The 14,875-nt window shown below is 53.3% G+C and overlaps 1 protein-coding gene across 2 annotated transcripts in view; it reads right to left on the reverse strand.

Annotated features, from left to right (window-relative positions):
- Positions 1 to 3,757: 3,757 nt before the first annotated feature.
- ZNRF3 (zinc and ring finger 3) overlaps positions 3,758 to 14,875 on the reverse strand; it is a 76,866-nt gene continuing 65,748 nt past the window's right edge. Inside the window, exons 3-9 of one of the 2 annotated variants that reach the window (XM_081842600.1) lie at positions 13,179 to 13,253; positions 12,867 to 12,998; positions 9,688 to 9,798; positions 8,153 to 8,320; positions 7,456 to 7,558; positions 5,439 to 7,142; positions 3,758 to 5,024 (exon numbers count right to left, since the gene is read on the reverse strand). In XM_081842600.1, coding sequence (XP_081698726.1) covers positions 4,987 to 5,024; positions 5,439 to 7,142; positions 7,456 to 7,558; positions 8,153 to 8,320; positions 9,688 to 9,798; positions 12,867 to 12,998; positions 13,179 to 13,253 — 2,331 coding nt within the window. In that variant the 3' untranslated portion in view covers positions 3,758 to 4,986. Of the gene's footprint in view, positions 7,143 to 7,455; positions 7,559 to 8,152; positions 8,321 to 9,687; positions 9,799 to 12,866; positions 12,999 to 13,178; positions 13,254 to 14,875 lie in introns of both variants that reach the window. The other variant, XM_081842599.1, reaches the window with a different exon arrangement.

The raw sequence follows: 14,875 nt of genomic DNA on the forward strand, positions 1-14,875 counted from the left end.
AAGGCACACAAACTCCACAGAGGAGCCTGTTCCTGCCTTCTGAGCCTGAGCCTGAGCTCAGGGCTGGGAAACCTGCTGTTGGGATTACCCCCTCTCCTCGTCCCTGACCTCTGGCTGTCCTGGCTGGGGATGATGGAAGAAGCAGGAGACCCAACAACATCAGCAGGAGGCCACAAGTGCCCCATAACCAGGGTGCTTACCTGTTGCCACTTTCTGAGTGGTTCCCTGCATTGTCACACTCAGGTGGGATCTTCACCTGTGCAGAAAGCATTTGGGAAGGTCTTAGGAGAGCTTGCAGCCCCTGCTCTCAAGCAGGGAAGCTCCATGGCCACTGCACACCTCCGGCCTCTCCTGCCATTCCTTGGAGCAAGCCTCAGCCCCAATATAAGAGCCTGGCCTTCATTCAACAGGGAAGGAAAGTGGGTACAGAGGTGCATAGATGGCCACTCCAAAGAGTTCTGGTTCCTCCTGGAATGAAACTTGGCTGGTTCTGCGGCCTAGTCTCAGGGGTTGAGTTCAGAGAGGGTGCGTCCTGTGAAGGGCACATCATATCTGTAGGCAGGCATCCTGAGAGGAGATGATGGCCCTGTCACAAGTCAGGCGATGAGGCCCTTGGGGAGAGGCTCCACAGACACTAGGTATTGCCATCAACCAGTACCCAAGTGAAGGCTATAAAGAGAAGGTTGGATTCTGGAGTGAGTCCTGAAGATTGATCTAAAATGAGGATCAACATAGAATGTTCCAGAAAGGAAAAGGCCACTCCCGATAAACACCAAGGCAAGACATCAGACCAACTCATCATTGCTCAAGTGGGGCAGGCAAGCTCACTGGACTTTGTAGCATGCCTTTTGTCCGATGAGGGTTAGCTTTCAGTTACCTAAAGTTGCCAATGTAGACTTCCCCCACAGAAAAGCAAATCTCAATTACCGGTAGAACATGAGAGACTTAATCTCATGGTCATGTGTTAGAGGCCCACATTAGGCAAAACATTCCTGCATTGCAGGAGGTTGGACTAGATGAAGAGCAAAAAGTAATCAACTCCCAGGCTCTGGAGGATTGGAAATTGGCCTGAATACCCCAGGGGTGTTTTCAAGTTTGTCTCTGAAATGCAAATAAGTGTACTGACCATCAAGGTGGTCCAAACAAGCCTGGAAGGGCTTAAACATGCTCAGGTTGGACACTGAGCAGAAAAGATCTGTTCGTTGTCTGGTGCTTTGAGCCTTAATTCTGTGTATCCTTCATAGCTTGGGAGCTGAAACACTGTTAGAAGACAGATGCCAGATTGTCAGACCTCATGGACAAGATTCTAAGAAAGTGCTAGTGACAAATCAGTGCAAGACAGAAAAGTGGGTAACAAGCACTGAACCTGTTTAAGGGTAGTAGAAGGCACTCCAAATGGATCTACCCAATGACTGCTAAGGATCAGAGGCAGTGCCTGAGCATTGCTAGCAAACAAAGGGAAGTGTGAAAAATGGAGGCTAGAGTTTTGCATCAGATTGCTGACACCCAGCACATCATTAGCATGCAGACTATTAAAACTCCTGGTACTAAGCTGCCGGCTGGGTAGTGTGTTATGGTTCTGGACAGTTAAGAGTTAACACTCCAGGAGCGTTCTTATCAACTGGGTGCATTGCCCACATGACCCAGGCATTTTCCTTTGATCTGTGCTCTGTGGGGGCTGAGCTCTCTCTGGAGAGCAGTCTGTCTGAGAATGTGAGCAAGGTAGTTTCGTTTTTGTTAGAGGCAGAAGCTGCAAGCATGCAGCTAGATTCTGCAGGTTTTTCTTTTCTGTTTGTTATGCTTCTAAATGGTGTTAGAATAGAAGCACTGGTATCGAGCTGAGTTATCGAAGACACCATGTCGACACAGACAAGCCATTTTACACTGCGAATGAACTCTGCTATTATCCGGCAACTGAGGAGAGTGGCAGCGCGCGAGTGGAAGCATGTGGGTGCCACTGGAGTTTGTTGTAGTGGCAATAAATCAAATTTATTGCAGGGCCGTTGCAGCAGACTCAGTGGGTCAAAGGATTAACGACCCACAAACTTTAACATAGTGAAATGAATTCACCCCTCTTCTCCCATCTCATAGATATTAATCATTCAGAAATGACCCAGGTACCAAGACTGAAGAATTCATTTAAGTTCTAGAGCAGGGACCAGATCTTCTGCTGTTTGCAGAAGTCCACAAGATTATCTACACAGGTGTGCTGGGTTCCAAGGCCCAGGCTAGATCATTCCCACAAACCAGTAATGTTTGCTAGATATGCATCTAGGCTACAAACTGCCCTTATGCAAGATGCATCTGTATGGTTCCTAGTATGCACTGAGATGCCATCTATAAAGGTACAAGATCCAGACAATGTCCTTTGTGTTAAAGCATCTATACTGCATGTGCTGGACACAAAGTCTGTGTGTTCGGGCACCCAGGGGGTTAGTATACCAAGACCACAAGCAACCTGTAGTGGGAATAAATCTGTATCTCTGCCTGGTACGAAGACTTGGATGAAATGCCAGGACTCCATTATCATCCATTCAGAGAGACAAGAAGGTGCCTGCATTTAAACCACATGCCTCAAGTACAAAGAGGAAACCAGAGTGTCCTAGGTACCAAGACTGTCTGTACTGAGGATGCTCGTTACGGAGGATTGATCAGAGTGTGAGCCTGGCTGCACACATGTTTCAGCACCAAGCTGAGGAGGGTGAACTGGAGTCATCGTGGATATGGAAGTCTCAGTCATCACTGGAAATGATGACACACTGGCTCTAGGCTGCCCAAAGCACGAGTTGTGAATGGAAGTGTCTGAGCATCTAAAAAAAAACAGATTGCTGGGCCGACTGCAGAGGCAAAAACAGAGGTTGGAACCGATCATTGTGCAGTTTTGGGGATATGACAGCTCTTGCTATCAGCCTTGTGCCATTTTGAGCTCAAACACTGTTGGCCCCAGTCGGTATCATCACAAAAGTTGGGGATTGACAAACCTGGCAGCACTTGGATGGGATACAAACAGGAGTTGAGGCAACAGCCTTCAGCAAAATGGTCGCCCAACATAGAGAACTGTGGCTGGGCATGGGCCACAACAGGGTTCAGCCTGAGCGCCATGTTCCCTTCTGAAAAACCTTCCTGAGATGGACCTCAGCGGAGCACATTTCTGTCAGGCACAGGGGGTGTTCCCACTTGAAAGTGGCACCCTGTAAGGTGCAGAAGCCACAATTTTGGACATTAAAAAAATGAAGGCAAAAGTATGGATTCCTGCATTGCAAGGGGGTTGGACTAGATGACCCTGAGGGTCCTTTCCAACTCTATAATTCTATGAAAGCAGATAGAAACTGAGGTACTCAAAAAGGAAAGTTTCCAAATTCAGTTCCTTCTCTCCTTTCTCGCTTTGGATGACACACATATATTCAATGACAGGAAATAAAGTGAAATGAAATATATTTTGAGGATAAATATTTGTAAAGCAAGAGAGGGAGGGAGGGAGTCTTGCTTGAAAAGAAACTGAGGAGAAAGTGGAGGCCCCTGACTTGAAGTCAGCCAGCACAGGGTCCCCTCACACTGGAACAGGGCTGCAAGCTCTTCTAAGCGCCCAAACCTTCTGGAATGCTGCTGTGTGGTTGCAGATCCCGCCTACGTCACAGCACAGAGATCATAAGAGCATGAGGCGAGGAGGCCCATGGGCCAGGCCCTCACCTCTTGGCTTTGATCTCAAATGCAGAAATCAAAACAGAACCCATTTTCCTTCCCTGTGCTCACTGCAGCTCACCAGGGAACTTCACTTGGTGAACGTGTACAATGCTGAGTTAATAATTACTGACGGGTAAAACACTAGGGTCTGTTCGTTTAACCTAGAACAGGTTAAGAGCTCTTTAAAATTTATACTGTTCAAGCTTTCTTTTTATTTTCATGAGCTGGGCACAAATGGAGAGGTTAGGTACCTTTCTGAATCACACAGTGCCATTGGTTTTAGTAAATTAAACTGAGGCTGGGGCAGGGAGAGAGTTCTAGGCACATTCCATTAAGAAAACATTAAACACCCTCCTCCCACAATCCACATTTTGGACACAGTTTAGCAAAATGTCCATCACAGAGAAGATAGAAGCAGCCCGCATACAGCATGCATCCACAGACCCCAAAGAGTGGCATTCCCTGAGGTCCTGCCCACACAGACCAGGTGCCCTTTGGAATCATGCCTATGGGAGACAGAAGCCATTGTTTCCACAGGAAACGATTAACAATTGGAAGCAAGTGACAACATGCATCAACAGAAGAAGAGGGAGGGATGTCTGCCTGCCGGGGCAGGAGCACAGGCAGGCAGAAGGCACGGGCCTCAGAGCAGTGGGGGCAACCCTCTCTGCAGCAGCGGACACAAGGCAGGGCTTAGGTCCAGCCTTAACCAACACACCCCTCCCTTGGAAGAGCAGCACCAGGCTCCCGCATCATCCCCCAAAGCCCTTTCCTGTTTCAGCAGAGCCCCTGAGATTACTGTGGCAGGTGTGCTCCTTGGAAACATTCATTGGTCCCCCGACCCCTCATCTTCTGGGGGCAGGTGAAGCTATCCCGGAAGATGCTATGCTCCAGAACGCTCCTGACTGCTGCCCCCAACTCCTTGACCGGTGCTGGACTAGCTGTGAGGAGGAAGGGGCACTCCGCAGCCAGCCTGCTTTCCCGGCCCCCTCGCAGCCATCCTCATTGCTGCCACTCCTTTGGACTTCTTTTGCTTCAAGGTGCCGTTTGCTTTCTAAGGCAGGCCCAGATGATCTCTGCAGGCAGCGGGGCTCGATGGCCCTCTCTGGGCTCCTGCCCAGCTGCAGGAGGTGGCAGAAGTGGCACGGTGGCTTGTTACGGACACTCTGTGGCATAGAGGCTGCAATGCACACTGCGGAAGGTGCCTTCTCCAGTTGACCACTTCCATGGGTGAGCCAAAGCTAAAGACAATTTTGAATTCCAGCAGAGATCGTGAGGCACAAAGACAGGCTCCTGCTCTCATTAGTCACCAACCTGGCCTGGGCCTGGAGGATCACAGCCTGAAAAGACAAAGGAAGTGCCTCGAGTAGGCAGCCAGAGGGGAGGGCTTCCACAGCAACTACAAGCAGCTGAAATGTAGCAACCCACAGTTTAGCCAAATCTGCTTCCCTGGAAGCCCCACACCCTGTGCAGTAGCGTCCGTTCCTTCTTTCTGCTTGGGACCTTACCATGGGTTCTGTGCTCCTGCATGCACAAAGGCAGGTGTCAAAGTGACACCCCACCCCACCCCACCGCCCCACAGCCAGCACACTCCCATCAGGGCCAGGTAAGAGCCTGGCAGGCTGCTCTGCCCGACATCCAGCAGGAACACATTTCAGAGTTCGCCATCCCTCATGAAGCATCTATGCAGATTAAAGAGCTGGTGTCCCACCTACAACACCTTTCCTGCACACCTGCTGGAGCTGCTGACTTACCCACCATCTGGGTGCCTCCTGCTGCTGCTGCCGCCGCCACCACAGCTGCCTCAGGACAGCTCAGGAGGGGGCTGGGAAAGAGCCCCAGGGCTTCCCCTTGCAGTAAGTCCCCCGGCTGATCCTGCAACAGCTCTCTGTGGGCCTTCCCTGGACCCAGGCAGAGTTGGTTTGCGGCTGCTGTTCCACGTGGCTCCTCCCAAGAGCGGCTGCTGCCTCCGTGGCAATCCGTGTGAGGCAGGGGCAGCTCACAGTCCCGGTCCTCGGGAATTATGGAGATGCGCTGACCCAGGTCACATCCCCCCACGTAGCAGCCTGGCAAGGCAGAGGAGTCCTCTGGGCACGGCGTGTACTGCACGTTGACAGCATAGTCCTCGGCGGCATAGCAGCCAGGCTGAGTCAGGCAGCTGTTGCCGGCCACCTGCTTCTCTTCATAGACGCAACAGGGCACAGCCTCACATGTCCCCCCCTCTGTCCTAATACTGTACAGATCTTGGCTTCTTCCTGCCTGCGGCTCTCGCCCAGAGCCACACCCTGCCCAAAGAGGCGGCCCAAGAAGCAGCATGCTGCACTCAGCTCCCCTGCCCAGCGACTCCCGGGGTGCAGGAGGGGCCTCAAAGCAGCAGGCGCAAGCTGGCTCCCGGAGTCCTCTGCAGGTCCGGCTGGCTCCCCCCGCCAGGCCCTCTAGCCCTCCCCCCTCGGGGATGGTGCCTGGAGGCTCCCGGTGCTCTAGCGAGGAGTTGCTGCTGTAGTTCATCTCCAGGCTGCAGTTGGAGAGCTGGTCCCCTGCGGAAGTGGCCAGCACAGGCAGGCAGTCGCCGTCCACCACGTTTGGAGCAGGGGGCCCTTCCAGAAGAACCACGGTCCCTCTGCTTGCCCCACCCACCTCGCCCCCCCGACAGGGACTTTTGCTGCGGTAGATGTACGGGTCATAGTCACTGCTCAGGGAGCTGCGGAAGGTGGAGCAGCTCCCATAGACTCCCTGGTTGCTGACCTCGGTGCAGTCCACCATGGAGTCACTGGAGGAGCAATGGCAGGGGCCCGAGCTGCTGCCGCCACTGCTGCTGCTGCTGCTGTCGCTCCCAGGGCCGTCGGCCAGGTAGCCGCTGCAGACGGAGCGGTGGCCGTGGTAGCAGCTGAAACTGGAGGTGCTGCCGCTCTCCAGGCGGGAGGAGGGCGCAACGTGGACCACAGGGGCGAAGAGCCTGCTGCTTCCGCCCCCACCGCCCACAGGCTGGAAGGCACGCGAGGGGCCCTTGGCAGCGATGCCCAGGGGCAGCTGTCCGTTCTGCTCTGGGTAGCTAAGGCCTTGGAAATAGTAGTGCTGGAACATGGTCTCGTACTGGGAGAAGCAAGCTGGCTTGGAGAAGTGGTGGCTGCTGAACTTGGGCCTTCGGAAGGTGTGAATGGCTGGGTAGGCCCTGTGCTCCACCCCGCACTGATGCGCGTTCAGAGCATGGTCCAAGTGGATGGGCTGGTAGCTCCGGAGGAAGGCCGGGGCCTCCCCGTGCCGGTCCACTGTCAGGACGGTAATGGGGTTCCCGTGGGGGTCCATGCTGGTTCGTGTGGGGTAAGTGGTGACCCGGCTGGCTCTGTGCACTCGGCCCGGGTAATGGACGGGCAGGATCATGCGCTGCTGGTGCTGACGGCTGCGCATCTGATTGGCAAGGTCGTCGCACACCTGGCTGGTGGCACCCTTCTTTTGCTCTGTGCAGAAAGATGAAAGACGAGTCAGAGAAGGCTCTTGCAGCCAAGGCACGGCGCACCTGCCCATCAGACGCCCCTACAGACCACCCAAAGAACTCCGGGGGGGGGGAGAGACTTCAACAAAGTGGTCCTACCATGCTGGAAGGTGCATTTCCCCTCCCGTTCCAGCTCTACTCCCAAGTATTTGTCCATTTAGCCTTCCGTGGAGATGAGAGCAAGAGCCATCTCCTTTGGTGGGCAGGAATGGACCTCACCTTCCTTTTCCCCTGGGACACGTGCAGTGCTACAGAACACGGCAAGTGCCTGGACTCACCAATGATGTTGTGGCGGCAATGCGGGCAGGTGTGGTGCTGCAAAAGCCACGGGTCCACACACTTCCTGTGGAACCGATGAGCGCAGGGAATGACACGCAGCTCCTGTGGAAGCAAACGGGAGCTGAAGGGGTGGAAGCAGCCATGGACGGGGCCTTTGTCTAGCTGGCTTCTGGCTCATTCAGAGCAGCTCAGAGATTGGGCTGGATGCGGCTTCTCAAACCAGGACGACCAGGTGCACATTCTGGCAAGCTCAGGTGACAGGGAGATGCTCAGCCAGGTGCCCCCTCAAAGGGCAGAACAAGGCCCCCACCACCACCACCACGAAGCCAGGAAGACTCTTGTGTTGCAAGCAGATGCCAGAGGCTCTCTTGTCACAGCACACTCAAGACACCCACCAACAGCAACAGGGAGGCCAGCTGCCTTGCTAGAAGCTTCTGATGAAAAGCAGCGCAGAAAGTGTCAACACCCTAGATCAGGGGTAGGCAAACTAAGGCCCGGGGGCCGGATCCGGCCCAATCGCCTTCTCAATCTGGCCCACGTACGGTCCGGGAATCAGCGTGTTTTTACATAAGTAGAACGTGTCCTTTTATTTTAAATGCATCCCTGGGTTATTTGTGGGGCCTGCCTGGTGTTTTCGCATGAGTAGAACATGTGCTTTTTCTATGGCAAAGAAAGGCCACCTGCTCTCTTTCTCACCTCCCCATCCAGGTACTTCTCGAGGCAAATGGCACAGTCAGAGGTGGAGCTGCTGCTCAGCGTGTCCAGGGCACCGCAGCTGCCTTCACTGGGCCCTTTCAGCTTAGACTTGAACTTCCGTGTCTCCATCTTCTCAAGGGCCTGCACAGCAAGCCTGTTCATGGAATTCTGCAACAGGAGAAGGACAAGGGCATTCCTGGGAAGCAGAAGTGGGGCAGCCCCACAGTGGCAGCCCCCGTTCGCTCAACCCCTGCATGACATTCTCAGCGCCAGGGTCAGGCCCAGGGGTAAAGCAATGGCTGGGGGTCTCCCCAGGCATGACACAAGCCGTGAAGGGGGTGGGAATGGACCCATCTCCTCCTTTCCACTGGGCCACAGTATGGACTTCCTCCAGATGTTAACGGAATCACAGAATGGTACAGATGGAAGGCACCCCCCAAGGGCCATCACAACTAATCTCATGCTGCTGAGCCCCAGCTCCCCTCAGCCGCAGCTCATATGGCCAACGACCAGAGACAATGGGGATCTGAGGCCAACATCGGGGGGGGGGCTGGAGCTGTTCCCCACCTCAAAGTAGTGCAATGCAGGGCCTGTTGCCTGCAGAGAGCCCATCCTGAAGCATGGAGGATCTGGGCAACCCCCCTCCGGCACCGTGAGCCCCCACTGGTTGCATTTGCACTTGGGGCAACCCTGCAACCCTCCCTCCCTCCCTCCCTCCCTCCCTCCCTCCACATTTAGGATGGCAATGACTGGCACTCACTGAGGATCCACATGCCATGAGGCTGTCCCTGCCAGCAACTCAGGCATGGCTGCCAATGGGACCCTCCAGGAAATGCAAGAGCAAGAGCAATCGACATTAGCACGTCAGGAAGGCTTTGAAATTACTACAAATGCATTTGCCAAGAATGCCACAAACCTGCCTGTTCTAATTAAACCAACTCCCAAAACATAACCTAGGACATTTCCAAACAAGACTGACCAGCCAAACGAAAGCAGAGGTGATCCTTTGAGGCCGCCTTCAGTTCCCAAGCCAGAAGAGGAGCCACTTTTCTTTTCACCCAGAGACTGTTTACCCCAGGGATCTTGAGCAACCCTGCATGTTTCTACCCGCTCCCTCCAGAAGGTGCCTTTTCCCCTCTTCCCTTTTAAATCCCTCACCTTCTCCAGTTCTTTTTGTCTCTTTGCAGCCTGCTTTCCCACTGCAGGAGCCTCTATCAGGACAGAACTGGCGCTTTGTTGAAATGGCTGCTGGTGGTCATGGCAAGGAGGAAGCCAAGAACTCCCGCCTGGCCCATTAAATTGGCCAGCCCTGGGCACCCAGGAATCAGGGCAGACTCTAGGCCCACCTCACAAAGCCAGAGGCAGCAGTAGGGCAGGTCTGCCCAGAAGGCCCCTCACACCCCAAGGCCAGCGGAGGCCATTTCTTGCTAGGAAGCTGCCTGCTGCCACCTTTCCAGAGCAGCCCCTCTTCTCCAGAGGAAGTGATTCACCTTCTCAGCAACACACGGCTAGAGGCCCAGGCAGCTCTTACTTACCTGGCTCCGGCGCTGCTTCAGTTTGATCTTGACCAGAAGAACAAGGCACACGAGAGAGACCACCACGAAAAAGGCCAAGAAAATCCCCATGTCGAAGTATTCGGTAGGTTGCTTAGAAGCAAAATCAGGGAGAGGAGGAGGCAAGAGATGGACAAAGATCAGCAAGGTTAGCTTTTTTCCAGCTCAATGGCATACACCTTTTGGATACATTCAAAGCAGGCAGAGATTTTTCAGCTGGCAGCAGCAGCTAACATGTAGAACTAAACTGAAACGGTTAAAGTTTGAGGTACGCCACACCCAAAAGACTCCAAAAGGAATCCCGAGGTTTCAGAGTTTGCTGAAACCTTTCATAAGGAATTCTCCAGGGTTTGTGCATGCACAGAACCTGTTTCCTATTCCTCTGACAAGTGTGTGTTTGCTGTTTGCAAAGATTTGTCCCTGGCTGGAAGTGAGCTGAATGCCAGGTGAAACCCCACCTCAGAGCCCTGGTTCACAATCCTTGCCTGCAACGTGCCTTGGGCACAAAAGGTCCGGGTTCAATTCCTGACAACTTCAGGTAGCACTGGGAAAAATCTGTGGCTTGAAGAATCGCAGAGAAGCTCACTGCTCGGCAGTGTCAATGATACTAAACTAGATAGACCAAAGGTCTGTCTCTGCATAAAATAGTTCTCTGTGCTCTCATTCTATGAAAGGGAATTCTACATCCCAAAGCCTGGTGCTAATTCAGTCCATTTCTCTTCTGCTTCTGTGATGCATCAAGAGTTGAAATCAGCACCCTTCCCCATTACTAAAATCTCTGACTGAATCAAGCCAGCTTTAGAAGAAGAGGGCTTTCACATATGAAAACCTCAACTTCTCATTGGGAAGTGATTTGCTCCTATGAGATTAGTTTTCATGGAAAGGCACTTTCAAAGACCCCACCCCACCCCCAATACAAGGACTTTGCCCATTCACTCAAGTGCCTTTTTGAGCAACCATCACCCACCTGCCCACCAAGACCCAATCCCCCTGCCCAGCCTCCTACTAGGAATTGCTATGTCCAGCTCCACAAGCCTCTGTCTGGGCTGGCGACTCTTTCTTCCACTAGCTACTGGCTTCAGGGCATCCACTGGTAACTGTGCCCTCTTCATTTGGAGGTGACAAGACTTCTTTCCCATGCAGCTGTTAACTGCAAGAGCCATTTCTATAGCATGCCACTAGAAAGCAATTGCTTGGATTTCATTAGGCTCTTCTGAAGACAGGGGAGGGTTTGGCTGCTTTTAACTGTCTAGTACTAAGAGGTGAAAGTCCCTGAAGAATATTTACTCAACCCAAACATGTTTCTGGAAGCACAGGCTTCACTCCAACCAGCCGGCTCTACTGGATCTCTCAGCGGCCTTTGATACAATCGACCATAACATCCTTCTGGACCGTCTAGAGGGGCTGGGAGCTGGGGGCACTGTCATACAGTGGTTCCGCTCCTTCCTCCTGGGCCGTGTTCAGAAAGTGATGGTGGGGAATGAGTGTTCAGACCCCTGGGCCCTCACTTGTGGGGTGCCTCAGGGTTCCGTCCTCTCCCCCATGCTTTTAACATCTATATGAAGCCGCTGCGAGAGATCATCAGGGGATTTGGACTGGGTGTCCATATATGCAGATGATACCCAGCTCTACCTCTCTTTCAAATCAGAACGAGTGAAGGCGGTGAAGGTCCTGTGTGAGTGCCTGGAGGCGGTTGGGGGATGGATGGCGGCTAATGGATTGAAGTTGAATCCTGACAAGACAGAAGTACTGTTTTGGGGGGACAGGGGGCGGGCAGGTGTGGAGGACTCCCTGGTCCTGAATAGGGTAACTGTGCCCCTGAAGGACCAGGTGCGCAGCCTGGGAGTCATTTTGGACTCACAGCTGTCCATGGAGGTGCAGGTCAATTCTGTATCCAGGGCAGCTGTCTACCAACTCCACCTGGTACGCAGGCTGAGACCCTCCCTGCCCGCAGACTGTCTCGCCAGAGAGGTGCATGCTCTAGTTATCTCCCGCTTGGACTACTGCAATGCGCTCTACGTGGGGCTACCTTTGAAGGTGACTCGGAAACTACAACTAATCCAGAATGCGGCAGCTACACTGGTGACTGGGGGCGGCCGCCGAGACCACATAACACCGGTCTTGAAAGACCTACATTGGCTCCCAGTACGTTTCCGAGCACAATTCAAAGTGCTGGTGTTGACCTTTAAAGCCCTAAACGGCCTCGGCCCAGTATACCTGAAGGAGCGTCTCCACCCCCATCGTTCTGCCCGGACGCTGAGGTCCAGCTCCGAGGGCCTTCTGGCGGTTCCCTCATTGCGAGAAGCAAAGCTACAGGGAACCAGGCAGAGGGCCTTCTCGGTAGTGGCGCCCGCCCCGTGGAACGCCCTCCCATCAGATGTCAAAGCGATAAATAACTACCTGACATTCAGAAGACATCTGAAGGCAGCCCTGTTCAGGGAAGTTTTTAATCTGTGATATTTTACTGTATTTTTGGTTTCTATGGAAGCCGCCCAGAGTGGCTGGGGAAACCCAGCCAGATGGGTGGGGTACAAATAATAATAATAATAATAATAAATAATAATAATAATAATAATAATAATAATAATAATAATAATTATTATTATTATTATTATTATTATTATTATTATTATTATATCTGTATGCTCAGCCTTCCCCTGGAGCGAGGCAGAGTGCCACTGGGTCAGAATCTTACAGCTTAGCTTCTCCAAGAAATCCCTAAAAATGACCTTGAGAAACTACACACTTTCAGCTCCATTTGCAAAAAAGAGGAAGTGAGAAAAGAGGCAGAATTCTAACTTAAGAAGACCAGCCCTCCACCGATGCCATGAGGTCAGTCCAGTGGTGGGTCCTTGGGGGACCCTGATCAGCACCTGGGCCAAGAGGCGAGAGCCAAACAACCAGAAAAGGGAGCAGGGAGAAAGAAAGATGGAGGAGGTGTTCTGGAGAATGCTGCAGTCTATTCAACTGGGGGGAGGGAATTATACTTTAATCTGAAGATTAATTTCCTAAACATTTCTATTATTTTTTCTTAACTTAAGGTTAAATACTATGATCCCAGCTAGGCTTGCAGGCCTCTGCCCACCAGTTAGCGAGCTGCAACAAAGAAGGGGAGCAGCCCACAGAAAGCCCCTGACAGAAAGCCTGCCCGGTTGTCTTACCGGGGGAGGCCGGTGCTGAATCCTGGCACGGGCAACCTTCTGCTTGTTGACAATGTTCATCAATTTGACAGCATCTGCTCCTTTCACATACACAATGGGCCTTTTCAGGGGGTCTTCCAAGCCCTGGTTCAACTAGAACAAAATGGCGAAAGGTTAAGCTTCTCCCCGCAAATCAACCTTTTCCTGGCAAATAAGCAGGTTGCAGGCTCACCAGGAAACACCAGTCCCCCATCAGCAGAGGACCAACAACTGTACAAACAAATGATGAGCACCCTCCCCTTTCACAATACAAACACACTTGACACTGCATACCTGGTCAATTGCATCTGGGTTCTCAGATACGTCAAAGATGACAGCTGTGGCCCCTCTCTGAACTGCCCGCTTGGCCTACAGGAAGTGGAGAGAGAAAGATGGAGGGAGAGACAGAAAGAGAATCAACTCAAGCCCCGCTTGCCTTCCCAGCCTGTCAACAGCAGCTCAAGGAGGAGGAAAAAATCCCCTCCCAAGAAAGGCAGCTCCTTGCACTGGCCACAAGAGGTCAGCCATGAGCTGGACAAGCCTCCACTTGATGCCCCAAAGCGCTTTGGGCAGATCATCTCCAGTGGCAGGAACTGCCCCTCAAGTCCCATGTCATCCGACACAAAGGCCACAAAGGCCGCTGCTCTTCAAAGGAAAACTCAACCCTCTGCAGTGTTGCATGAAGTCTTTCCCTTCCTCTCCGGCCTTTTGTGTAGTTTTGACCACACAAACTGTGCCCAACAACCTCATCCTTGTCCACCCCCTCCTGAAAGGGCACAGTAGCCTAACCTACTTGGAGGGGGGGTGCAAAAAGGAGATCTCAAAGCACATCATTCTCAGAGCCACCCCGCCCCTGCCCATAAAACAACACCGGCACCCCCCCATCTTCAACTCTTTGGGTCTGCTGCCGGAACAGTCCAGGGCAGTTATGCCAAGGCTGATGCCACCCCGACGACAGCTCCTCTGTTGAGTAAGAACGGAAGCCAGGATCACACACACACACACACACACACACACACACACCCCGACGCCTTTGCCCGGCTTGAGAGCCCCCACCCCAGAGCGAGAGATTTGGGTGGCTTGCCCAGGCGGGGAGGCTCCACTCCTGCATTCCAGTGTGCTCCGCGCTCCACAGCTTTGCTGCAACTGGGCCTGACCTTCCAGGTTTCCCTGGCAGGAGATCAAAGCAGAGAAGCCACAAACACACCACAGAATGCAGAGTCCTCCTCCCTCCCTCCCTCTTCCATTTCCTCCTCTGCTCTGCTCTCAGGCAAGCTTTGAAGCCACAGGAGCAGCAGCAGCAGCAGCATGGAGCAGGCTGGAGCCTCAGCCCCCCTCCATGCAACTTGGCGCAGGAGGGATCTCTGCCAGCCCGCCAGCCCACCACCTGCTGGGGGGGGGTGACGGGACTACACAGGTGGCTGCCTGCCTGCCTGCCCCACCACAAGAAGGAAGAATAGGAAGAGGTGAAGGCCTTCCCCCTCCCCTCCTGGCAGGGTAACTGAAGTGCAAAGAGGCCTTTGATAGCCCCCCAGCTGAATCACAGCGCCCGCCCCCCTTCAGCAGCAGAGCCCAGATGAGATGTGGGGAAGAAGCTGACTCCCTGACTGAGATAGGCAAGTGGTGGTCCTCCACCTTCCATCCCTGGAGGGGGGCTGCTCTCCTCCTCTGCCTGCAGCCCAGGGCTCCCTGTGGATGGGCTATGTGTGAACCCCCCTCTAAAGAGGAGCTGGGTTGGCCAGCCTTCAAAGAGAGGTGCTTGGAAAACTGCCTTCCCCAGGCCTTTTGACACTTGGCTCAAAGTATCCTGGACCCCAAATAAGTGAGAGCAGAGGAGGGGGGTGCTTGCAGCCCTCACACAGCCAGCTCCCCAGGGCTACTGACTCACGGTCAGGATTCCCTTTCTGCTTTTATACCAGGGGCAGCAGCAGTTCTTACAACAGCATTTCCAGAGTTTTCCCATTGAAGGCAGCCTCAGCTCGCATTAGATA

The sequence above is a fragment of the Podarcis erhardii genome (genome assembly GCF_964252035.2).
Source record: "Podarcis erhardii genome assembly, chromosome: 15".
In the NCBI taxonomy this organism is placed as follows: Eukaryota; Metazoa; Chordata; class Lepidosauria; order Squamata; family Lacertidae; genus Podarcis; species Podarcis erhardii.